General features: G+C 49.1%; 1 protein-coding gene across 3 annotated transcripts in view; it reads right to left on the bottom strand.

Annotated features, from left to right (window-relative positions):
* Nucleotides 1–2,458: 2,458 nt before the first annotated feature.
* Nucleotides 2,459–24,963, bottom strand: part of LOC142576039 (beta-1,4-glucuronyltransferase 1-like) — a 102,189-nt gene continuing 79,684 nt past the window's right edge. For all 3 annotated transcript variants that reach the window (XM_075685942.1, XM_075685941.1, XM_075685943.1), the window contains exons 2-3: nt 4,398–6,000; nt 2,459–2,760 (exon numbers count right to left, since the gene is read on the bottom strand). In XM_075685942.1, coding sequence (XP_075542057.1) covers nt 2,563–2,760; nt 4,398–5,684 — 1,485 coding nt within the window. In that variant the 5' untranslated portion in view covers nt 5,685–6,000 and the 3' untranslated portion in view covers nt 2,459–2,562. The remainder of the gene's footprint in view (nt 2,761–4,397; nt 6,001–24,963) is intronic.

Here is a 24,963-nt window from a genome sequence, read left to right as displayed (position 1 = left end):
TATAGTTTTGCATTCCTTCCTGAAGGCATTCCAATCTGTCACCTTGGTGGTGCCAATTTTGCGTTTTATTCTTCCGGTTGCCAATTGCGTTTTTAGGATGTAGTGATCGCTGCCCAGATTCTCCAGCAGGTTTTCCCATACCGCCTTGTCTGTTCCCCGGATGTATGTCAGGTCGGGGCATGTGTCGGAGCTTACGCTGTTACCTAGTCTGGTTGGCGTACTGTCGTCTGTTATGAGGGTGCAGCCGTACATATCTGCTGCTTCCTTAACTTGCATGCCTTTCTTGTCTGGTTTTTTGTAACCCCAGGTCAGATCTTTGGCGTTGAAATCTCCTACAATCACTAGGGCGTTTGTTTTGGCTAATTTGCTCGCTCCTGCAAAAAGCACATCAGCATGGTTATTTAAGACGGGACGTACCAGTTCTCCGAACTGTCCGCATGCGACGAGCCATGAGGCACTGAACACTTTCTGTGGTCGTGCCGGAAATTCCAAAATGAAAGGGACGCTCTCCTGGAAAATCGGCAAATAAGGACCTTCCGCATGCTTGCCTGCAACACCTCGTGTCCCCCGAAGGATCAATTATAGCCCGCAAAGAAAGTTCACGCCTCCTTATCGCATTTTTTAAGAAAGACTGATTTGATGGGCATGTGGTCAAACACCGAAGTGATATTGTAAAGAACGCCCGAGCGGAGCAGTTGCCGGCCTTTATCGCAAGGCTAAAACCGTCTGTTTGCTACAACCTACCACTACCACCACCATTTCCTATCAGCCCGACGCGTTCTCTATCTTTGAATCCTTTATTTGGCCTTGAAAAGTATGTTGAAACGAGCCCAACTTGCTTGTGTGGTGGTGGTGTGTTCAGTTCCCTTTAAAATGTGAGAAGAACGCGTGAAGCTTCCATGCATGCCCAATAACTAGCAGAACAGTGCACTCCGGTCGGAGTGCGTTCACGGAACGCACTTTGCTGGTCGAGTGCGTGTCCTCGCCGCCAGCAGTTTCAACGATACAAAATGTAATGCGCAGAAAAAGGAGACAAAAGTTCATTCTAGCTGTTGAACAACATTTAACAAAATAATCAGAAAAAAACTCGTTGATATTCTGTTCTAGCAGGATCAAACGCCGCCTCATCGCATGCCAGGATCTTGTTCTGTTATGGCAGGCATTCGTCTTGGCCGGCCTTGACTTGTAACGCTCTTATAATATAAAAATTTTCGTTTTTTGTCGCCTAAATATAGATTAGGATTCTTTATTTATCATTAAACTAAAGCAATCGCTTTTTAGAAGACTTTTCTTATTTTAATCTACATCTTCAATAAACGTGATTTTAGTCTGTCGCCATTTTTTTTTTTGTGTGTGCGAGTGCGCTTTGTTTTACCGTTTAGCACCGCGTAGCCTAAAGTGTCACTCAAGGTCCCGAAGTGCACTTCCTGTAAGTGCACTGAACTTACCCGCTTGACAGAGGTATAAGTATTCCAATGAGTGTTCACAATCCGTTGTACGATTGCAGCGGAGAAAGAACGGTTGAACACTGGCAGCATTGGCGTGCTCTTCGCAGTGCTCGTATGCATTTTCATGTTGTTGCTCGGCTGCAAAGCATACGAACCACATCCTGGGAAAAGGAGGAAAGGCTGACTGGCCCGACCATATACGTTCACAACGGGTACCACTTGTACGCATAGCACCGTGATTAGGGCGAGAAGTTCTGCAACAAGGGAGCGTTTGGGCAAGGCATAAAGGACGATAGAACTGCTATAGGGCCAGGTGATTTGCTGAAGTACGTATACATATTCCCTTTGAGTGACACTTGCCACAGCGTTCTTGAGTTGTCAGTTGACTTACGACCTCTGTGCGCTACAACAGTAATACAGTTTAGTCTCATCCACAGCGCGGCTGCGGGAAAGACAACAGCTTCCTCTCCGTATCATTGTGCAAACGACAGGAAACTAGGCACTAGATGACCAGCAGCTACTAGATTCGTTTAGATGAACTTGACGCGAGCGGATCTAGTCAGAAGACAAACTGACCTAGCCAGATCCGACCGCGTTTGTAAGCATCTTGATAGGCAGATAAGGCTCGTCAACGTAACCCTTGCAGCCGGGTTAATAGAACTCGACTCGACGCTTGGTTCGATACACTAGCATGTACATGAACCCGACGACCAATTTTCGGCCCGTCAAGGAGAGTCGATCCCGCTTAATCCTAATCATTTCAACGCAGCAACTATAGTAACAGCTGGCCAGCGCGTCTCAAAGCCGAGACGTTATGCAGGGCGGCAGTATGTTTCAGTGAGAGACGCGAGTGACGCCTCGCGTTTTCTAAAGCACGACCTTCAATGGCAGCGCAAGCGGTCTTCGTTTATGTCACACGAACAGCGTGCGGATCCTCTAGTTGGCGTCTGGAAGGGGCTGGCAGGTCCCGGTACGGTGCAACGAAAGAAACCACGAGAAGACACAGCAAGTAAAACACGGGCGGAGGTGCTTTATATAATACACATTTGTATATATTACACGGGCTTCTCAAGCACTCACAGGCACGCAAGCACACACGCACTGAACAGGGTTCCTAACAGTCCTTGGCCAGCGCCGGGTACCGAGACTTGAGGCTGTTCATGATTCGCGCGTGGTGCGCATTGTTCACTTTCACGAAGGGCACCCTGCGGCGCTCCTCACTGGCGATGATGGTCTTGATGCCGGGTGCGTGCACCAGGAAGGCGTTGTCCAGGATGTGGAAGTCGTAGCCGCGTAGACACAACTCGTAGCTCTGTTCGGAGGAGAGAAATAGCGTAATAGGTTTCTGAGAAAGTTCGTATGTGGAGCAAATCTCACCTAGTAAGTAATTATAATCACGCAAGTGCCGAGCTGATCTATTACAAAGCTATGTCGACGTGCCCAAGTATGTGAAAGACGCCCTCGTAAACGAGTATCGTCTACTGGCAGCTTGCGCGGGTTCAGGTGGTGCCGGCGTCAAAAAGTTAACAGGCGCAGGGTAGTGCATGCAATGAACAATAAAAAGCAACTTTCCCGTTGAACACACGCCCCACAATCTTTAAATTCTGATTGCACATCATTTTTCGATAGCTACAGGCAATATAGTGGGGAACGTACTCTTCCCCCGTTGCTGAACGTTTCCAAGAGTGAGCGATGATGCCTCCGTGATAACTCGGTGCCCACGCTATAGCCCTACACGTACCATACGACCTTACTGCACTTCTGGCCACTCAGTAACCGGCTGTTGAATTCCCACTTTTGAGAGAGTCGCCGTTTTGAGAGAGTCGCGCCACACGATTTGTTTTTGTCAACATCTCGGACACATTTTTTTTCCAGATCCCAGCCATAGACAGCTTCCCTGTAATAATGTGAGCACTGCAAGTTCTTTGACAGGCTGCTGTCATTGGTCTTTGGGCGACTTTTCAACTTCGAAAAGTAGGTGACCATGGCAAGCATACCATATTTGTTTACCCAACATGTAGCTTAGCGGTTTTGACGTCTGCGCTGCTAAGCACACGAACGCGGCATCAAATCCGGGTCGCAATTCCATGGGGGGCAAAACGCAATAACGCACGTGTACCGTGCATTAAGTGCACGTCAATGAATCCTCGGTGGTCAAAATTAATCCAAAGACCACCCCCCCCCCTACAGCGGGCCTCATAACCATATCGGAGTTTTGGCTCGCAGAACCTAATCTCTATTCCTCTATCTAGTATATTGTTGAAACAGAATCACCAACCTCCGTCAACAAATTCAAAGACCTTAACATCAAGCGCGCCGCTTCGAATACATTCTGAGACTGATATTGCGCGAATCAAGGCGAGCTTTTCGTATAACATAGTATGTTATATTTGACTTGAGCTACCACTGCGCTAGCTATTGATGCAAGATACAGCACGGAACAAAATACACAGTTTGATCGCGAACGGATGCAACTTGACTGCCTTTAAACGCATACCCCATGGCTCGCATACACGGCATATTGGTAGCCACGAAGATGTATCTGCGCACATAGACATGCGTAAATTTCCTACGTTGGCGTGCAAACAAGGCACACCTTCTAACAAAGCTGCTTTGGCAATTTACGCCTTGAAAGGACACATTGCATACAAGTGCCGTCATGAGCTCCGATCCGATAACACGGAAGTTGAATCAGATGTCTGGGGCCTGGCGGCTGAGAATAGCAGCGTGAAACTACACTACAGCGAGGATTGTTGAAACAGCGTGACATGGTCGCAACACGGCCGTTATTAAACAACAACGACTGAAACACGTGCTACAAGTGTTGACCAGCGGTCAAATTTTGGTACACCAACACTAGTCCTCAAGTGGGCCGGTAACCTTTAACTGCGACTCAATCGAAGACACTTTACGCGCATCAAGCTAGAACGCTGCATGAGACTAACTTACCTGTGACATCTTGTCCCTCTTGCCCTCCCAGGTGAGCTCTTCTCCGTAGAAGGGATCGTCGTTGGTTCCGATGTAGATGGGCTCCCAGGAGCGCTTGGTGCGGTCGCGCTTTGTCGTGGTGAGAATGCCCAACGCGTCGTCATCGGCCGGTACGTACTCGATCCACTCCTCTCGCTTGGGGAACTTCTGGCACTGGTCGCAGACCCACTTGTGGAAGAAGATGGCCGTCTTGTTGCGCAGCATCCCGACCAGGACTCGCTTGGTCAGGGGCGGCCGCTGCTTGGCTTGCACCTCGAAGATAGGCAGCACGAACACCTGGGGCGCCCCCGCTTCGGTGGCGTTGCGACGCCGGCGCTCAGCGACGAGGCTCAGGAAGCGCGGAATCACGTTGGCGCTGGGGTAAAGCTCGATGTCCGAGGCGAGAATGTAGCGCGTGCGGGCCCGGCGCCGCGCAACGTTCCGGAGCACGTTGATCGGGTAGGTCATTTTGTGCGCCTTGCGGAACTGCGCGTACTCGCGCCCCATCACGTCCGAGGCACACGAACCGTTCCAGGACTGGAGAAAGACCGCGGAAGAAGACGAGTCGACCACGACTGCCGCCGGCGGCGCGTGGTCCCTGTCGAACACCATGTGCCACGTCACGTTCGCACTTACGCACGGGTCGCCACAGTGGCGCAGGAAGGCGATCTTGTCCAGCACCACTGCGTAGTCGGTGCCCGGTGCGAAGACGGCCACAGAGATGGGCCCTTGCCATCGGGAGCACAGCACCGGAACGTGCTGCAGGAACTCGTGAGTCGCCTGCGTCGTGAGGGTGACGCTGTCGTTGAACGGCACCGAAACGTCTGAGAGTATGAAGTCCTCCTGGACGACGTACTTGGTCACCGTCGTCGCCGACGCTTCTTTCTTTGGCGTGGAGTCGACCCTGTTGCCGCCAGCGTTGCTGTCGCCGATCCGACTAAGACTCGCTGCGACCGGCGCGCGGGTAGTGGCTAGCTTTGACTGGAGGGGCTGCCTGTTCTGGAACTGGGGTTTTTGGACGAGGCTGGTCGGGGCAGCAGCCTTGACCGGCTGTGATTGGGGTGGCGGTAGCCGAGGGGGAGGCTGCGAAATCTTGGCAGCGTAATCCGCGACTTCCTGCTGCGAGTGATTGGTGATGACGAGCACGCAGGGCTTGACGTCGGTGCGGGGCATCTGGAAGCATATCATGTTGTACACGGCAAGCAGAATGTTGACCGTGACGAAGATGCGATACGCGAGGCGGAGCTCGGGCCTGTTGGAGCCCGCCATCGCCGATGTTTCCCAACAGCGGCAACAGTCCTTTCGAAGGGCACAAATTGAAGCACTGAACTCGCTTACGTCATCGTTCAGCCCGGAGACGTGTACGTTGAAGTGGTGACGTATGCGCCGCGTAAGGTATCTCCCGTCGAAGGAAACATCAAGACTAATGTCTAGATATCGAAACTTGAACTGTCACACGTTCGTGGGAGAATCTGGGATTCCTTGTTCCTGCAGTCGGCACAAGACACTCGTTGTGTCTTCGGGCTTCGAAGCGGAACATCGATTGTGACGCCGCCTCCATCTCGCACTTGGAAATGACCAAGCCCTGCGATAAAAGTGGAAGAAAGCGGGTTCGTTTTACATCCAGCTGTGTCCAACACTGACGGCAGCAGATACAGCTGTTAACTACCGACGACGCACGCGCTGCGTCCATAAATGCAGCTACCGCGGGCGCCCCGCGGCTGTTGCGTAGATAGGGGTATCGTGTCAATTGCTGATAGGAATACAGCCGTCATAAGATTTAAACAGAACAGGCAAGTTGTGCTTCCAACAGCCTTACTTAGCAAATTTAAATTGTGACGAGGAAACGAAGGCAGCGTTTAGAAAAAGGAAGAGCACAGGCGAACACACTCTCACTTCAAACCTCCTTCCCCATGTGCGCAAGCGAAAATATGCTGATAAATCGCGCGCGCGTTATAACAGCGGCTACACGCTTTTATTTCTTTTTATTGACGCAGTAGAAGCATATCTTGGGCCACAAATAGGGCGCTGTCTATACCCCTTGTCTGTCGAACAGGTGGTGAAGCGACCAATATAGTTTCGTAACGCGTGCGCGTCATTTTGTAGGAGAAAGAGCAGAAAAGTTAACGCACACACAACGATATTATCACAGTCAAAACAACGCCGCGCTATTACAATGAAAATTTCGAAACAACACTGCAAACAATGATATCCCCTATTGCACAAAGTGACTAGGCATTTAATTTTATCAAAGTGCATTTCTGCTTGACTCTTGTTAATTTGGTATAGCTCGAGCTCCGGTAAGACACGTTTCCAGTTGGCGAGTGGGCGGTGGGCCTCGGAGCTTGGCAAAGCCCCCAGTAATTGTTTCAAAGATCACTCCACGTATCACGTGGCGGCCAGAATGTGCACTACGATCCGCTACAACTTTCAGGCGTAAGCCAATAGCTGGCTGTTCAAGTTCTCGCTTTTGATGCAGTCACTGTTTGTAGACAGCCTATGCGCACCGTCACTGTTTACCCAAGCCGGATATGCACACCCTTGCAATTTTTTTTTATTTATATAATATTGTGCCATCGTCGACCTTGCGGTGTGTCAGCGGCCCTGTGCGGCAATAAATTGTGTACAATTGCTAGAGAGAACTCTGGCGCTGCGATCGTTGAGCCACCGTGGGAATGATGGGTAGTAAATGGATTTGTGTGATCATCGTGCATAGTGCACGTCTCCTTACCCTCTCCCTTCTCTCACTTCCCCTTCTCCGAGCATAGGGTGGCCAACCAGACTCTTAACTGCTTAACATCCATGCCTTCCTTATAACCCTCTCTCTCTCTCTCTCTCTCCCTCTCTCGTGCTTGGGGCTTCACACGTTCTGGTGGCTTCGTTTATGCGCAATATCTGGGCCAAAACTGGCCTAAAGTTGCCTCATTTTCAAAGCAATTTATACCTTCTGTTCTTTTTTTTTTTAAATACAGAAGGCAATAAGACTCTGCAAGCACGCATAATGGCTGCTAATTGCAGTGGTTCCGCTTGTCCATGCGTCCGTGGCATAATGGTTTCAATATCGCGCTTCTGCGCTAGAGGTCCTGTGTTCGGATCCTGCCATCGGACAATTTCAATAATGTTTACGCAATTATTTATAGCCCAGTACTTTGATAAAAATAATCGCTTTTCAAAATTGCAAAGCCATGTAAAGCGAAAAGGACGAAGTTTAGGCAAATCCATGTACTATACTCACCAATCCCACGCTTACTGACCTTCCCTGCTTGCAGCGATTCTGTTAGACGCTAGAGCCGCAGTTCACTCTAGTAATTGCATGAAACACTATGCTGTGCGGTCGTCCTGTGCGCTGTGTCCTGTGTCCCTTTTCTCGTGTCGTGCGTTTCTTTGCGCTAAAAACTATTAACATGCAATACCAACTAGCCCACCAGTCTGTTCTGTTGAACGGTCGAAGCTGGCGCGATGTTAGTGAAACATTGCCAAGGTGTACTACATTCACCACGTTTGCAACCATCACGTTACATCACGTGCGCGGCAGGAAACGGTGACGACAGTGCAAGCATGTAAGGTTGTGCAATCCTTTTATCGAGCTTTATTTCTTATCCTACCGACAGCAGCGCTTGCTTATAGTTTGACGATAGAGCTCACATAAAATCATACGCATAAACAAATGTGCCAAGTGTAGCAATATGGTGCGCTGTTAGTGCTCCACTCGGGCATACAAACATTGCTTGAGAATGTTTATCGCGATTACAACACAGTTTACCTAGCTGCGGGAAATCCCCCTGAATGTTAGCTCTGCAGTATACCTCCATCACACAAGGCTGCATGCGTGATATTCCTTCACACGACGTGTGCTACTTCATCTGTCAGCCCCCTTTTCGATTTAGGCTGCATGTGTATATTTCATGTCCCTTTTCGTTAATTTTTTTTACCTACGTATGGGTTAGATCAAATCCCCCTAATAATAATAATAATAATAAAATGTTACCGCTCTCCGAACTCGACAACATAAAGTTCAACATTGTTATCTAAGCTTTTGACATGGTGGGACAAAAGAATTGCATCATGCATAGTGCGGACGAAAGATAGAAGGCACACGCAATTGGTAATGCAGTACTGATTACATGTAAGCCAGTATGGAGGGTCTACAAATTGGGCTTTGTTTGTCCGGTAACCGTACGACAAGTAATAAAAGTTAGTTTTTGACCAATAAAAGCAGGGGAAAAGCAGAAATAATTTCCTCTTGAACGCCATCACAGTGCGCCGTCAAAGTGCTGCGTAAACTGTACTTATATATTAACGATACCTATTTCACAGCCGCGCTAAACTTGCAGCACTGTAGCACATGTGTCGTAAATGAGGAAGTCGTGGTGCTGTTGCGCACCAAGCGCGTTACACGGCAAATCTGGACTGTCATCCTGTTGACAACGGAAACCGACAGATAACGCCTCCGCGGCATAAAAGTATAGTTAGTGGCATTAGCGCACCCAGGATTCCTACCTGCCTACCTGGGGGAGCGGGCGTGCAAGCCCCAACGTCTCCGCACCCCCCTACCCCCCCTCCTCGTCCCCTCACGTCCCTCACCTTGCAGTCGGTTTACCCACTGGTCTCGTTACACGATAAGCAGAGACGTTGACTGTTATATAAGCAGAGGATTTGGCGTTCTTCGCTTGTAATGACATCGAACAAACACGCGCTGCAAGCGAGAATCAGGAGAGCTAAAGCCAAGCATTCCTTTCCATCGGGGCGCAGTTAATAAACAAAGTACAACAAAGCCAGAGCTTATATAGGACATCAGTGAAGTTGAACTGTTTGCTACATTATATAGCACGTGCTTCAATTTCACGCAACGCCGCGAGTAAGTGTTTCAGCCGGAACCGGTATACGTTCACTCTATAGCCAGGTTACACCACGCGGTGACGACAGCATACGCCCGTCAGCGTTCACACTTGAAACAGCGCAAACAGGACGTAAACACGGAAAAGATACGGCGCCTGTCCCGTGTACTTCCTTTCGTGCCGTGCTTCAAATGTGAACCGACTCGCTCAACGTGTTCGCTATGCCAGTCAACGTGCACGCCTTCTCGGCAAGCTTCCGCTATGCTCTACGTACCTTCGCGTGTGGCAAGCGGGCGAGACAGTGATGGAACCGCGTCGAGAGGACAACGGACCGCGGAAGAAGAGAACAGGAATACATCGCTGAACGGGCGACGCACAAAAAAAGGACCGCTTACGTCACGCTACGCTGAAGCCGTCACTTTGAGTATAAGCGTGTGTGCATCGTTAATGCATGTAGGTACACGGAGGTCAAGTCGCTTGACCAGAACACGCGAGGCGCGTGCGACCGGACTGCGTCGACTCGTGGCGCACGAAACCGACTGGATGTGAACCACGCACGACTGTGTGCATGCTTTTGCGAGATGCCGTGACTCCTTTCGCCCTGCTGGTCTCCCATTGCTTTGGCGGCTGCTTCTGTTGGCCGTTGAGAGTGCGTTTCAGACAGCTGTCTTGACCTCAGCACCGCGTACGACTGACTCGTTGCGTGCGGTTAATTCTGCACGCGCGCCCCGTGGCGCTTTTTGTCCCCACGAACTGTCCCAGGCAGAACCCGCTATACAGAAACGGCAAACTTCGAACGACCCTTCCGTCTCGGCTGGGAACTCCTTTTCTTGTAACTGCTGCTGCTTGGACTGCGCACACAGCGAGAGTCAGTATTTCTCTTCTTCTTTTTTTTTTCTCTCGCCTGAGCGACTTACGGATGCTTGGCTGCTCCTCCAAGAGTGCCGTGTGCGTGCACGGACAAGTGCCTATGCAGTAGCGGTTAGGCCGGACACACGCTTTGCGGCTCCTTGCAAAACAAATTCACTCGAGCTAATGACCTTCGGTCGTCGTCTTGCTCGGCACGGCCGACCTAACGTGAAGGCGAGTGAACGAAACAACGCATATAGGGCCGGGATAAATTTAGCGATCGAATCCCATTTCTCTATTCCTTTTTCGTGCTTTGTCAGCGGTCCAAGCGGCGCTCCGCCAAATATGTCCCTGAAAATCTGTCGATTGCGAACGGGTGAGTGGTAAGTTGAATGGTGGGGTGATTATTCTTCGCTACTTCTGTGTGTGCCACCCTGGCTGCGCGAAAACGGGCGTTGAAACGTTTTCGATCGAGCACGGCGAGGGTGACGGGGAGGGGAGGGGGGGGGGAGGGCGCTGAGGTAGGCCGCATTTTTAAGGCAGAAAAAAATCCCCCTAGAACTCGTTTTACGGTGAATATCAACGTTAGTGTACGACTTGCATTGAATGCAATGCATCGACATAACGTGTTAGCAACCGCCCAAACGCGTCATACATCAGGTATGGCTGCTCGATCACCTTTGTTTATTTTACCTGTGAACAAGGCTCCCGTGTGGGAGCCGAAACGTCTTCTTTTCTTTTAAATCTCTATTTGGTCGGCGAAGTGCCCCGGGTTTTCGTTTACCTTTTAACCAAGATTGTCTGAATGTGCGGGGTGATAATTTTTAAGTTTTACGGAATTTCAAAAAATTTTATCGTTGCAAGTAACATAATTCTAGTCCTCAAGCTGTCTTATTCGGAGAGGCGGACATATTACTTGTACGAGAAATCGAAACACCATATTCAACTAATTAACGAAAAAAAGAATCACTAATTCACTTCTTAAACCTTGCGGTACATGTTGCAATTCACGAACTGTAGCCGGTGAGCTTGCGAGGCGTATCCACTTGGAATGAATTTCCAGGACAACACCAGTTTGGAGATATGCGGCATCAAATTCGCCACAGAAACGCACTGTTGTTCCAATTTTTTTTTTTTTACCCATAGAAGCGCACAAGCAATTGGAACACCCACGTATTTCGTCCCACACGTTGGGAACTATATCGAAACTGGTGTCACCCTGGAAATTCATTTCAAGTGGATATAACTAGCAAGTTCACCGGTTACAATTGGCAAATTCCAGCATGTGCAGCAAAGTAATTAATTGAGAAGTTAATTTGCGATTTTTTGTTATTTAGTTGAATATGTGTTTCTCTTTCTCGGACTATACAGTTATTTTTTCATCGAAAAAGTAAGCTACCCTCTACTTTGAAGGTGTCGATCGAAAGACAAATCTGAGCAGGTTTTGAGAAATTTCACTGCGCCACGACATCCCAAATACGAAAAAACAAGATACATGGAAATCCGTGACAATCACACTGACGTATATACAGTGGCCCTGTGCTTCCAGACTAGAATTCAAATAATGGAAGTTTGACGTTCATTATGTTTTGTAGCAACCAATTCCTTAACGCGGAGTTAACGATAATGCAACGTCGAAAGAATACATTATCTGTCTCGGCTGCTTTTTTTTTTCTTTTCGGTGCTCATTTAAGTTGTTACTGAATCACGGAGACTCTGACCCGTGATTCCGCAGCGATGCCTTTCCCCCCCCTCACCCCCCCCCCCCCCCCGATGCATTTTTTTTTTTTTGTCGCGCACTTCGAGGTTGGTCGGTGGTCAGAACGACGCCTCGGCCGCGTTATCAATGGGATCAACCGGCCGCGTGAACGGCGGATGACAAGAGTAGCACAGAATCGAGTGAACGGCATCGCTGCAAACTGCGGCAGAACGAACGGCCGAGAGAGGCAACGCTCAGCCTGATGCTCTCGCATTCTTTGCGCCAGTGGTCGCCCGCCGTGGCTCTGTGGTCAGCTGCACCCGTCATCGAACCTGCAGTCTCTGTGCGGGCCGCGCCGACAGATGGCGGCTACGATCGAGATTGAGTGATTAAGTCGCTTGTTCCGGAAGTCGGTGCAAAACTGCCACAACCTTGCTGTGGCATGCTGACCCATTCGCACAACAGTGATTGCTCTCTCGCTACCAAACGAGTTCGCCAGGCCCGCACGACAGGCTATGTCGCTGAAGCGACGAGGTAATAGGCACTAGTGTATACGTAACGGAAGGGGGTGGGTAGGGGAGGGGAGTGGTTTAAGCGGGTAAGGCGGGTAGGAGAACAAGGCGATATAGGGAGGCGGACGCCTCCCTATATCCGCCTCCCTGTCGACGGACGCATACAGGCAGTTGAGAGAGAGGCTCGTAAATTGTCGGATCGCTGTCTCAGAACTATTCAACCTCTGTCTCTCTCTCTTTACATATATTTCTTTCAAACGGGAACACAGGATACGAAACCACCTTTGTTTCACGCTCGCTGCATCTTCGTTCTCCTTGTCGATCCATTACGTCACTATAGACTGCCTCTTCCTTTCTTTTTTCTCGTCTTCTCGACGTGCCGGCTCTACGCAGACAGCATCAACTCTTTGGGCGGCGAAAATGAACCCGCACGGCCCGCACTGAGAAGGGCGGTGCGGGTTTGCCGCAGACCGAGGGAAACGAAGAGAGACAAAAGTGTGCGGCGCGGCGGCCACGACGAGGAAACGGACGGATGGACGGACGGAATCGAATTGCGCTCGCGTAAGATCGGCAGCTCGCCGGCGAATCCCGTGGGAAGAAAAGGTGCAAGCCATGCGAGCGCGGCATGTACAAGCCCCCATGTCATTTCGTTCTTTTTTTATTATTATTTATTTTTATTTTTCGCTTGTAATACGGTCGCCCCATCTTCGTCCCGTTGCTGCTGCTGTTTGTTGTTAGTGTGTCGTTGAACCAGGCGAGATTCGAGAGAGTAAGAAAGGAAGAAATAACACAGAGAGCGAAGGAAACAGGAGCGGTGTAACGATGGGGGGGGGGGCGGGGGGCGGAGGTGGTTTTGCTATCGCCGAAAGTTCATCGAACGTGCGCAAGCTTCGAGGGTGCATGTTGTTTGGTTTTGTTTGTCGGCGTGTTTTGTGTACACGCCGACCCAGACCTCTCGTACACAAAAGGGGCCCACGAAAACGACGCACGCCGTCGCTTCTTGGCGCTGCGGCCGAAATGTCACGCCATCGAGGTAAATGTCACCCGTCTCTCACGGTGCCGGCGAAGCGTGGGTCGAATTCTTTCCGAGAACGTATACTGTATCCCGGACCTTGCGCGCAGTGCTTAGCGCTTAAAAAGGATAACAATAATCAATAGACTTTACCGTATTGCAGCATTCCGCAAAAAAAAAAAAAAATGCAGAGGAAGGAAGAAGTCGTGAAATAAAAGCAACGCGTAGCATGACTGCAAGGACCTTGCTCCAAAGTTTTGTTCCCTTTGGTGTAACATACATCCTTATCATTGCCCATATTAATATGTATTCTTACAATATGCTGTATTGGGGCATTGTGTGTTGCAATACTATAAGGAGGCAAGAAAGAAAGGGGGGGGGGGCGGGATGGGTCTTACTACAGGCGGATCTGGCCTTGCATGCACAGGCGTATTCTCAATTGCTCAGCCTGAACGTTTTATCTTATCTTGTTTAGGGTAAATATTCCACAGTGTTGCATGCGGTGTAAGCATTTTCTTTGACCCTAACGTCCTTTGAAGAAGTATGAAAAAAGCAGCGAGAAGGAGAACTATACTGCAGTATTGCTATTCGCAACAAAAATTATATCGCAAAGCCGTCAGCCTAGCAGACTAGCGGAAGCCGGTGCCTCAACATCCGGGCTCTCTTCGCGTTCCACATTGGTCTAAATGTGGGCGTTGAATCTTGCTGTAGCAAATATGGGCCCATAACCACAAAAAGCCCCATGCTAGAATTGTTCCTAGAAGCAAATTCCAGCCAATCCTGCACCGTCCTGGCCATAGTATTAGCCAAGGCGGCAGCTAAATGGCCAAGAACACTTATACGAGCGAAAAGCTTAGGAACTGAATACTGGTATGCGCAATTCTAAGACGGGACAGAAGATACACACAGAGGCACAGGACAATTCTATCCCGTCCTTAGAATTGCGCATACCAGTATTCAGTTGCTAAGCAGGAACCGACAAGCCCAGCAACAAATTTTGCGAGTGAAAAGCTTTATGAATTCAGCTCCTAGAGAGGAATAGCTCGTAGTATAGATGGCGCCATTTTGCCTACCCAGATAAAGTTATTATACCATATTTAAACTGACAATAAACAAACACCCGCATGTCCTCTCTTTCATGTTCGTGCGGCGACGAGAACGTTTGTCACCTGCACCCTTGACTGTAGGACACCAAGCACATAACGGATGCACAGCGCTTCCAACAACCACTCCGTTTACGCTAACCTTTTTTTTTTTTTTTGTTTTCGCCTGCGTTGTCACGCAGTATAACGTGGGAATGAGAGAGAGAGAGAGAGAGAGAGAGAGAGAGAGAGAGAGAGAGAGAAAGCAAGGGTAGGAAAGGCAGGGAGGTCAACCAGAACAGCATCCGGTTTGCTACCCTACACTGGGGGTGGGGGAAAGGGAAATATAAAGAGCAAGAAAGGGAGAGAGTAAGCACTGAGTACGTGTGGGAGGGACACCATACACAAGGACACTATAAACGGTCTCTTAAGCCGGTGCACTTCAAGTACTGCACTAGTGCACGAATCGCTTTTCGAGCCAGTGACGGGTGTGGCCACGGTCCGAGTATCTTCGACTCGGTGAACGGTCTCGAGTCCAGTCGGCGTAAAGTTGCCCGCATGAAATTATACGTAAGCAAGGAGGCCCGTTTTATTCATCAGGTTGCTCAATTAACTTCACGCCTCTAAGTATATACTTTCACGGACTGTTCTTGTCCCAGGGCATGTCCGAAGTAAGATGGCGGGCATCGACTGCAAACGCAGGAGCGGAGAACTTGGTATACATTGGAAATTGTCTTCGTGTGGTAAGTGTACAAATAGGGTGGGGGGGCCGGGGGGGGGGGGTGAGGTGGAGTATAACGGTCACCCCATCATCCGATAGTGCTAACCATTAAGTGTCTCCTGCCAAGAAGCTGTAGCTTGACTTTGGCTATCGTTTTCCGATGGTTTCAGGCCACTTTTAAGCAAGAAAGGGCCAAGCCAGTGTGCTTCATACCGTCATGGCGCTTCCACGTCCTATGTACCGAAATCGAAACTGCCTCGTAGGTACAGGCATTATACCAACATATTTACGATCCTGTGACGCTTTCCAGTATATATTCTAGAGTTTAGAGGGCTTGGACCTTCATTGCTTGCAAGAAAACCGAGAAAGGTAAGTCGAAATCGACGTATCGATACTCTCTTATCCAACTAAACACTTTTAATTAGTGCCTGCAGGCCCTATCGTAAAGTTATTTGGCGTCGCTCCTCGGTGTCCATTTGAAGCTGCACCAGAGACACGGAAAGCGAGAGCTTGCTTTTCAGTATTAAACTTTCCCCGCGCATCCTGCCGGCCGTCTTTCTGGGAACACTTCGTTCAATGCAGCTGTGAAAGCAGCGGTGCTCCATATATATCTAGTCGGCACGGGCCATGCACTGAGCCCTGTTTGCTCCCCGCTTCTGAATGCGCACAATGGGAAGGCCGTTCGCGCGCGATACGCCGGCTATTGTGAGAACTGGGCTGGCAGCGGCCGAGCGAATTTCTGCGCAGTTGGCTTTCCTCCAAGCGCTGCTACAATGCAGTTAAGCCCGCCACGCGCGCCCTCTCATTGTGCTCGAGCTATAAAGAATTCTAAACATCGCACAGCGCCAGCGCCCACCGCATTGTCGCTCGATTCCGCAGTCGTTGCTCCTGTTATTGAGAGCCGCACGGCGTCCCTGCTAACGAAATATAAACGAATTTTTTTTTTTTTCGTCGGGTGCTTGTTCTCGGAATTCAAAGATTTACGTTGACGGGACGTTCCATGCGGCTCGGTGAATATTTCGAGAGCGAATTAAAGCCTGTTGCATTCTTATACGAGAAACACACTTGTAGACCAATGTAATGAGTTTGCGCCCGGGGCGATAACGTCTGGAGTGGTGGTGGTTGTGAGAGGAGGTGGTTAGTGCTATAGCCTATTCCACCCCAACCCCCTCCCAACCTTTTTCGTGGTTTCGCCAATAAACAAATCCCTCAGAAAGGTTAGTTACAGAAGTTTTGTTGTGCATGTGCTAATATTTTTTTTTGCATTAAATAGACTTTCTGGTGTAACGTAAGTGAATGATCATGCTTGATAAGAGACGAAACTAGAAAACCTGCGACCTTGCTTTGCTGTAGCATCCCACTGCACGGGAAAGACAAGCACATCGGCGTCATAGCCTACAGATTCAATGTCACGCCGTGCTCGCGGGCGGACCGACGTGTCTGCTAAACGGCGTCAACGCTTCGCCCACTCCTCGCGATGTATAAGACTATCTGCTTTACAACGCGGATTTCCCGCGGCGTATCTGTGCGGCGGACGCGCAATGTTTCGTCGCAGTTTCGGTTATAGGCCTACTTGTCAAGGCAGAGAACACGCACGCATGAGTGACGTGGTGCGATAGAGGGGCCTCCTCGGAGTTCCGGCGCCACCGAAGAGTTTCCGGGCGTAGGAGATATAGCTACAGGTCCCTTTCGGCTGATTCACGAACTCCGAGCTCGCTGATAAGCGCTTCCCGAGACGGCTGCTTCAGCGCCTTTAGCACGGCCACCGTTATACGTCAATGAAGGAAACCGCGCGACGACACTCTACAAAACAGGGTCGTAAAAGCAGAGGTTTGGCCTCACTCCCTGCGGGCCTTTATGACACCTCCAACCGCGCGGCGCGGGCGATAACGGACCGCGCGTGCTGCCCAAACCGCTAAATGCGGTCAAGGATGCGCATACACGCACGCGGTGATTTGTCGTCGTCGTCGTCATAAAGGTGTGTAATCAAGAGAGAACGGGGTAACACGGTAGGACGTACGCCGCGAGAGCACTAAATCGAAAGGAAAGAGCGTGGAGTCCACATAGCGAATCGTCTGGCGTGTGTAAATGTATCGATAGTGATGGAGCTAGGAGGGACCAAAGCTGATGAGTTCGCGATCGTAATTAGCGTTTCACCACGCGTCGATGCATATGCAAGCGTGATAGGCGTACAGAGAGAGAGAAAGAAAAAGAGACAGAGAGATGTGCCGCGCCTGTACGCGGGAGATGCCAAGGCTTTCATTTACTTTCGGAGAATGCGACACTCGAGACGATCCGAGGCGGCGTAGAAGGCGTACGCATTGGATGCGATGAGCAGAGCCCAGATTCCTCTCGTAGAGATCGATGTGCCGGTAGTGCCGTAAAATGTCTCATATAATGCGAGTCCGAAAAAGACAACATGTTTGTCTGTAGTATGACTGACAAAGCATTTAGTTGTCGGTCATATGTAGGGCGAAGAAAGTGTTTGCACTGCCAAGGCGTTTAATCATTGTCGTCATCATCTCGTGTCGTGTGTTCACTGCAGGTGCGAAGGCTTCTTCCAACGATCTCCAATCATCCACGTCTTGCAACACCAGACTCCATCGTACGCGTGCAGATTTCTTAATCTCTTTCTCATCACCTAGTCATTTGCCTTGCTCGAATGCGCTTCCCTTGGCTTGACACCGACTCAGTTAGTGTATAAAAAACGCTCATTGATCTGGCGTATTGCATGACTTGCCAGTTCTTCGTGTTAACCTCAAGTGCATACAATGCTAGGTACCATTTGCCTGCTCTCCTATCCACACCAATGTCTTCATGTCTCTCAACGCAATACACCTATCATTTCTCGTTCCGTCACTAGTTGCACTGCAGGTTTAGACTCCGTCGTTATTCTGCAAGGATCGGCGTCATTTGGTTAGTATTGGTAAAATTCACTCATTGCATACTTTTCGCTTCAATGAAATCGGTAAGTTTCCTTCCACGCTCATGAAACTCGAACCTCAATAAGACAGATTTGACGGGCCCAAAATCTCGAACGCGACTTCGTGTTATAGGCGGAATCTTACGGTACACACCGCAGTCGCAGGCAGCAATTTATGCAAAGCGGGCTATACACGTAAACACAAAAGGCAGCGGTGATTAGTGTACACATGTCCCCGGGCGGATTGGCTGCGGATTGTGCGGGGCCCGAAAGCTCATCAATGCGATAGACACGAAGAAGAAGAAGAAAAAAAAATTGCGCTGACGGTGGAAACGCGCGGATGACTGTATACGCCGCAATAGCCGGTCGCGGGGCAAGGAATGGGCAAGGTCACATGTACGCACGAGCGGCAGGGTTCGGCGTCGCGCGCGCCTTTAGCGCACGCGGCGTCCACGTGACTCGCTTCCTCCCCACTGTCACTCATCGTGACCTCTTGGGCCAACTTGGGGAGTTTCGCGCCAAGGCCTCTGGCGGCCGCGGCCCATTCCGCTTCTTATTCTCGCGAGATGAAGAGGCAGAAAAAAAAGTATTGCACGCAGAATCTCCCGTGGGAGTTCTCTAAATGCTGCGTAAGAGGTAGGGAAAAAAATGAGCCGCGTTTCGAGGCTGTCGTTGCCAGGGGCTGTGCGCGCACGGCACGCGTTTCGGCTACGGTGACGTATAGGCATTGAGCAACGCCACGCATTAGGATGCAGGTTTTCCGGTCTGAGGGCAAAGTTAGAGGGGTAAACTTGCATATAGTCGCCAAACATTTACTATATCATCGTACAAAATGCACGGATTTTAGATCTTGTTTACGATTGCCGTATAAAGCGCTAGTGGCTTTACGTTTTCTTTTCCTTACTTATTTGCGTGCAGCTTGGGGCAAAATCTGTATTTCGGAAAATGCAGATTACAGTAGCCGACCGACTTTCAGGGCCGGATGTCACGGACACGTTCGATTATTCGGACCCATATGTCCGCCGCAACGCCGCCCGCTCACCTGGACCTGTGCATAAAGGGAACCATATTTTCGGGCGCTGTTACGCGAATATTCGTGAATAGACTTGAATATTTCCGTCTTGGACGCAGATCGCTCCAGCTGTGAATTTAGAAGAGTCTGCCCGTTTACAGAGTTCCAACGAAACAAATGCTGTCATTTATTTTAGTAAGTGGTCTATACGTCTTAAGTACTAAAGCTATATTTATTATATGGAAAAAATAAAACTATGTATTTTGGGGCGTCGACTGCAGTATATTTTTCCGAACCTTAATGTTGTCAGGTCGGGATAAAGGAATGCAATGAGCAGAAACTCAAGACGAGCTGTACGTGAGTGAATTACCTTTCCAAGATATAAATAAATAAATAAATAAATAAATAAATAAATAAATAAATAAATAAATAAATAAAGGGCACCCTTACGGCGAGAAGAGGCATGGTAAACCAGAAAACACGGGAGAGCAAACGGGTGGCGACGCGGCCTTGAATTTCCCTAAGCAGCTCTCCGTGACGACATGCATTTCAGCAGCGGCTCGTGCGGCCTATGGTTGACCGTTTGCCGGTCAATATGGACCGCAGTGTATACTAAAGGAGACAAATAGTCAATGAAGCGAGTTTCTAGAACATTTATATTGAAACCACAACGTCTCAAAAGCCAAACAAACAAACAAACAAACAAACAAAAATGATGTTTCGGTGGCTCTCGTGAGGCTGCTGTAGCGTTGCTGCCGGTGACACATTCCAGTCTATCACCCCTTCGTAGCATATTCTTCTATGCTAATCTTAAGTATCATTGTCACATTTTTAATACGTTCAGTATTTTACGCACTTTACAGCGAATGTAGTTAGGCCACTATACGGCGATGTTGCATGTATCCTTTGTCCTTGACCGCGCCGTCGACTGTACGTCATACCATTTATTGGCCCTATTTGGCCATTACTGGCCCTTGCGCCACAAAACGTTCTACATCATCATCATCATCATTGAAGAATGTCCGGGGCGGAAAGGAATTCTGCGCGACCCTATCCCCAAATCCCAAGAGAGCAGTATGCCATGTTACAGCGCTGCACGACGGAGTCGCACAGCGGTTATCGCGCGGTGGAGGAAACGTGTGGCGGCGTAGTCTGTGTCGCGAGAAGCAGGTATACAGAGTGGAGCCGGCGCGGCGCACAGGAATACGCATAGGATACGACGCATGGTTTTGAAGTGCTAATAAAGTCGGATACAGAGAAACGTTTTTCCATAGCAGACTCAAACTCGCGTAAAAATCGGATACAGTGATCGAGACTCGGGTACAGCGAAGCAATTACACGGGATACAGTGAAGCGCTTGCCAACTTCGTTGAGTAGATTCCGGGCTCTGGCAAACCAGACCTCCCACACTTCCCAAAGGTGTGAAACCTCTCCTTATGCAGCTCCGCGCTGTCTTTCACAGAGAACTATGGTTGCAGCACTAAAATGTACAGGGATAGAAGAATAACAAGGGAGACACACACGCAGCACTACATGTGTGTCTCCCTTGTTATTCTTGTGTCCCTGTGCCTTTCAGCGCTGTAACCATAGTTCCCTGTCATGCAATGCCAACAGGCCCACATGCTTCTCTAGCTGCCTCTGACGTTTGAGTTTCTCTGATTTGCATCAGCGAAATGTCTTTTTATTGAGCTTCCGTTTGAGATCACTGTTCGGTCATTGGTCCGAAATGATCTGGTCGGCACTCCTTGGACGGAAACCGTCGTCGATGAACTGAACCTGACGCAATTCGCCCTCATGGGCGAGCCTTTCGCCCCTCATACGCTAACTTGTCCAAAAGGCTGTGCTAAGCAAAGCTGATTAGATAGATAGATAGATAGATAGATAGATAGATAGATAGATAGATAGATAGATAGATAGATAGATAGATAGATAGATAGATAGATAGATAGATAGATAGATAGATAGATAGATAGATAGATAGATAGATAGATAGATAGATAGATAGATAGATAGATAGATAGATAGATAGATAGATAGATAGATAGATAGATAGATAGATAGATAGATAGATAGATAGATAGATAGATAGATAGATAGATAGATAGATAGATAGATAGATAGATAGATAGATAGATAGATAGATAGATAGATAGATAGATAGATAGATAGATAGATAGATAGATAGATAGATAGATAGATAGAGTCTCACATTCTAAAGCGACATTGAGGCTATGATAGACGCCGTAATGGAGGTTCGCCGATGCAGTCTCCGCGGGCGAGAATCGAACCGGCGACCTCGTGCTCGCCAGCAGAACACCTTAGCCACTGCGTCACCACGGCGGCTCTAAACAACTAAAGAAATAAAGAGAGAGAGAGAGCGAGAGAAAGCGAGAAATATATACCTAACGAGAGAAACGACGACAGCGAACCAGGGGTCTGACACGAGAAACGCCAGCGATCTCGTCTTGCAGCGCCTCGGCACGGCCGCGGTTACAAACAGACAATGGCGGCAGCCACAAAGGGCTCCGAATATATCGCACGCGCCAACATGGAGTTTCGTGGCTCCACGGAGCGATGTGGGTCGGTCTCGCTTTGTAGTTGCGCACCGACGAGCGCACCCGCGCCAGCGTTAGTTCCTTTCCTGTAGTATATATGCCTGCTACAGCGGTGGAGCTCGAGTCTTGACGTCGCGCGGTCGACTGCTGTACGCAATAATTCAGCGGCGCGCGGTTTCCCGGGAAAGCAAGCCGCAGCGAGAACGAGGAGAAACCGCCAAGCTCACATACTGCTTTGACCTCTGCAGGAGTTAATTAAACGGCGCTTGCTACGGTCTGAACGACCTGCTCCAAGCAAAAAGGAAAAAAAAGAAGAAGAAAGGAAAAGAAAAGGAAACAAACGAAGAAACAGACGGGAAAGTCGAGGAAGACGTGACACCCCGCGCGCTTTCCTGAAGATGCCCTTCCGGGCCTCGCATAAAGAACTACGTCAAAAAAAAAAAAAAAAAAAAAAACCTTACAATTTCACAGGTTTATTCCTGCCTGCTTTCGCATAGTAATGAACCTGCTGTAAATGATCATGGAGCGGGACGTGGGATTCCGGAACGCGAATTTAGCTTTTCTTGCTTTGCTTCTCTTTTTGTTTTCTTTTAGGAAAGTCCCATTTTAAAAATTTTTCCGAGTAGTTTCAGTCCCGATACTTGAAAGTTATACGTTTTAAGTGACGTCGCAGCAGATTGAACAGCGCGTGCACGCGGAGAGCGCCCGCAGCTGTGACGTTTATCACCACGGTCTCAGAAAACGGCGACGTCTCATAATGTAACGTTTTACAGCCTCCCGCGCACACAAGCCAAGCTGCGTGCGTGCAACGTAGCATCGCGCGGAAGTTTTAACACGATACAGTTCTGGCGCTGCTACGGCGTGTGCAGCATTCCACTGCAGATGATTTTGCGCACAGGATCTGCGAGCTGAAGACTTGAACAAGCAACAAATTTGAGAACACACAGACACACACACACACACACACACACACACACACACACACACACACACACACACACACACACACACACACACACACACACACACACACACACACACACACACACACACACACAAATGAAATATTTCCTGAAGGATTTATAGAAACCGGCTCCTACGGCTTCAGTATAGTTCGGTGCCTTAGCGTCTGGGCCGCGACATCGCGTAGTTCTTTTGCTGCAACGCGGGGATATCCAATCGATGGGAGATATTAAATCGATAACACGAGGCAGAACATTTTCAGTAAAGAGGTCGGTGCCAGTGTACGTACAATTGCACACATCTTAAAGACAAGCAAGTTAAAACTCGACAAGGACACTCGTGACCCAAAAGAGGGGGGCCCCACTAAAGCACCGAAACAAATCACACGGCTCATGAGATGGAATTGCGCATGTTCTTCAGTTCTTCTCGCTAGCATTTCATTCCGACCTCTTAAGCCTGATCACTCGAACGTGACCCGCCGAGGCTGGCAGGCCACGTGCGCTCGTATGGCGGCGCCACTGCGGCCTGCGAACACATTTCCTGCGTTCCCTAGGGAACACGGCGCGTGGCCCGAAGTTGTGCGCGGCTGTTGTCGGCGCCAAGAGCGATTCTTAAGTAAAGGTTGCGAAAGGGAGGGTGAAGTGCAGCGCAGTAACTGTCGCTCAATAGAGGAGACCTCAACCGCGCTGCACTCGGTCGTCGCCGTGTGATAATGACATCGCGAAACGAGCCCCATGCACTTACCGTTCTGCGGCTACGGGAGAATAAGGATGAATGTTGACGAGTACTTCAAACGGAGCCGTTTGGTTTGCGATGCTGACTTGTGCGTCGCTAATCATGCACTGCGCAAGGGAACGAGTCAGTATACAGAGCCGCCGATCCGTCGGAGATCTTCCGACAGTGCACGTGGCGACACCAATAGAAAGCGTTGAGTACGACGTGCGCTTATACAGGAGCACACTGCTTTCTTGCTGATCACTCCGGTTGTTATCGGAACACTTGTTTCGTAGCGCTTGCACTTTTTTGCAAAGGTACGTGTTAACGCCAGCTTGATGTGTCGGCTTGGCACAAGCGCGAAACCTCTTATCTAGCACGCGCCGGCTGGGACTATATAGATGTGCGAGTGCCGCAGTTTGGCGGCCCAGTAGCCCGGGAGCCTAACGCTAGCAGAAAGCTGGCCAGCCCGGCCCGACGATCGACCAAGACCGGGTCACCCAGTCGGGCCCAATTAGAGCTTAAAAATCTGCTCGTTCGTAACTGCTCTTTGTCGTCAGACGGCCGCCGTCGCTATTAATGCGTCAGGCACGAGGATCGGCTGCATTGATATCTTACGAGCAATTCCTGGCGTAAGAAGCTTTTGCGAATACTGGCCCCGCTTAAAAGCAAGCTCGCGCCGTCAGATCAGGCCGTCGGCGAAGGCAGACGCAGCGAACTGAGCTCTCCGGTTTTTGATCGGTGTACGTATCTGCGCGAATTGCCTCGAGTGTGGACACGTTACATGTTGACTAACATTAATGAGTAAAGGTGGGCGAATACCACATTTTTCGTATACGAATTGAATACGAATATTAAGTATCGAAGATCGAATAGGAAACCGAAGACGCATGTATGTATTTGCAGCAAGAATATTTACTTCTGTATGCTTAATTAAGTACAACGCCAGTAACGATAAGTAAAAGAAAAAAAAAGGCAGCTCTCGTATGGCAAAGGTTCAGTCTAAAACATAAATACTAGTTGTCGTTCATTAAAAACTGCAGAAACAGCGTCTCAATATCTTTAGAGCCCGGTTGCGAACAAGCTTTAGAAGCATGACTGGCGGCTGTATGGAATAGAGCATTAGAAATATGCTAAATGGCTGCCGCAAAAGAAGGAAAAAAAAAAAACTGCCGGAGGACATGTGTGTCGCAAAAACATGCAAGAGGACCCGTTGCAAGAAAAAGCGTGTGTGGTCGTATAGCGTAAAAGATAAAAATGCTGCATGACTAGACCGCCGAAAAATGACACTCTACAAGCAGCACACACAGGTTGTCATGTAGGCTATTGCAGCGAAATCGAAAACAGCGATTCCATTATCCATTTTGTTTCTGCATTCCTTTAACAACTTTCGTCGCTGTTTCAGATCTGATACTTTCAGATACTTTGTTTAGCAGATGAAGAACAGTAACAAGACTTCAACAGTATGTTATTGCGACATACTTGGTTAGGTTCAATTATTCAAAAATACATGGAACACGAACAATTAAATAGTAATATTCGATTCATATTCGAAACTTCGAATGTTTTCTCACCCCTAAATTAGGGAAAACAAGGGAGGCGACTATGTCCTAACGATATCTTAGAGAGCAAGCAGAGGAAAACCGTGCGAAGTAAAGGCGCGTTTCT

Source organism: Dermacentor variabilis, chromosome 3 (genome assembly GCF_050947875.1).
Source record: "Dermacentor variabilis isolate Ectoservices chromosome 3, ASM5094787v1, whole genome shotgun sequence".
NCBI lineage: Eukaryota > Metazoa > Arthropoda > Arachnida > Ixodida > Ixodidae > Dermacentor > Dermacentor variabilis.
The sequence above is the reverse complement of the archived record's forward strand: the minus strand, read 5'-3'. Positions and strand labels throughout refer to the sequence as shown.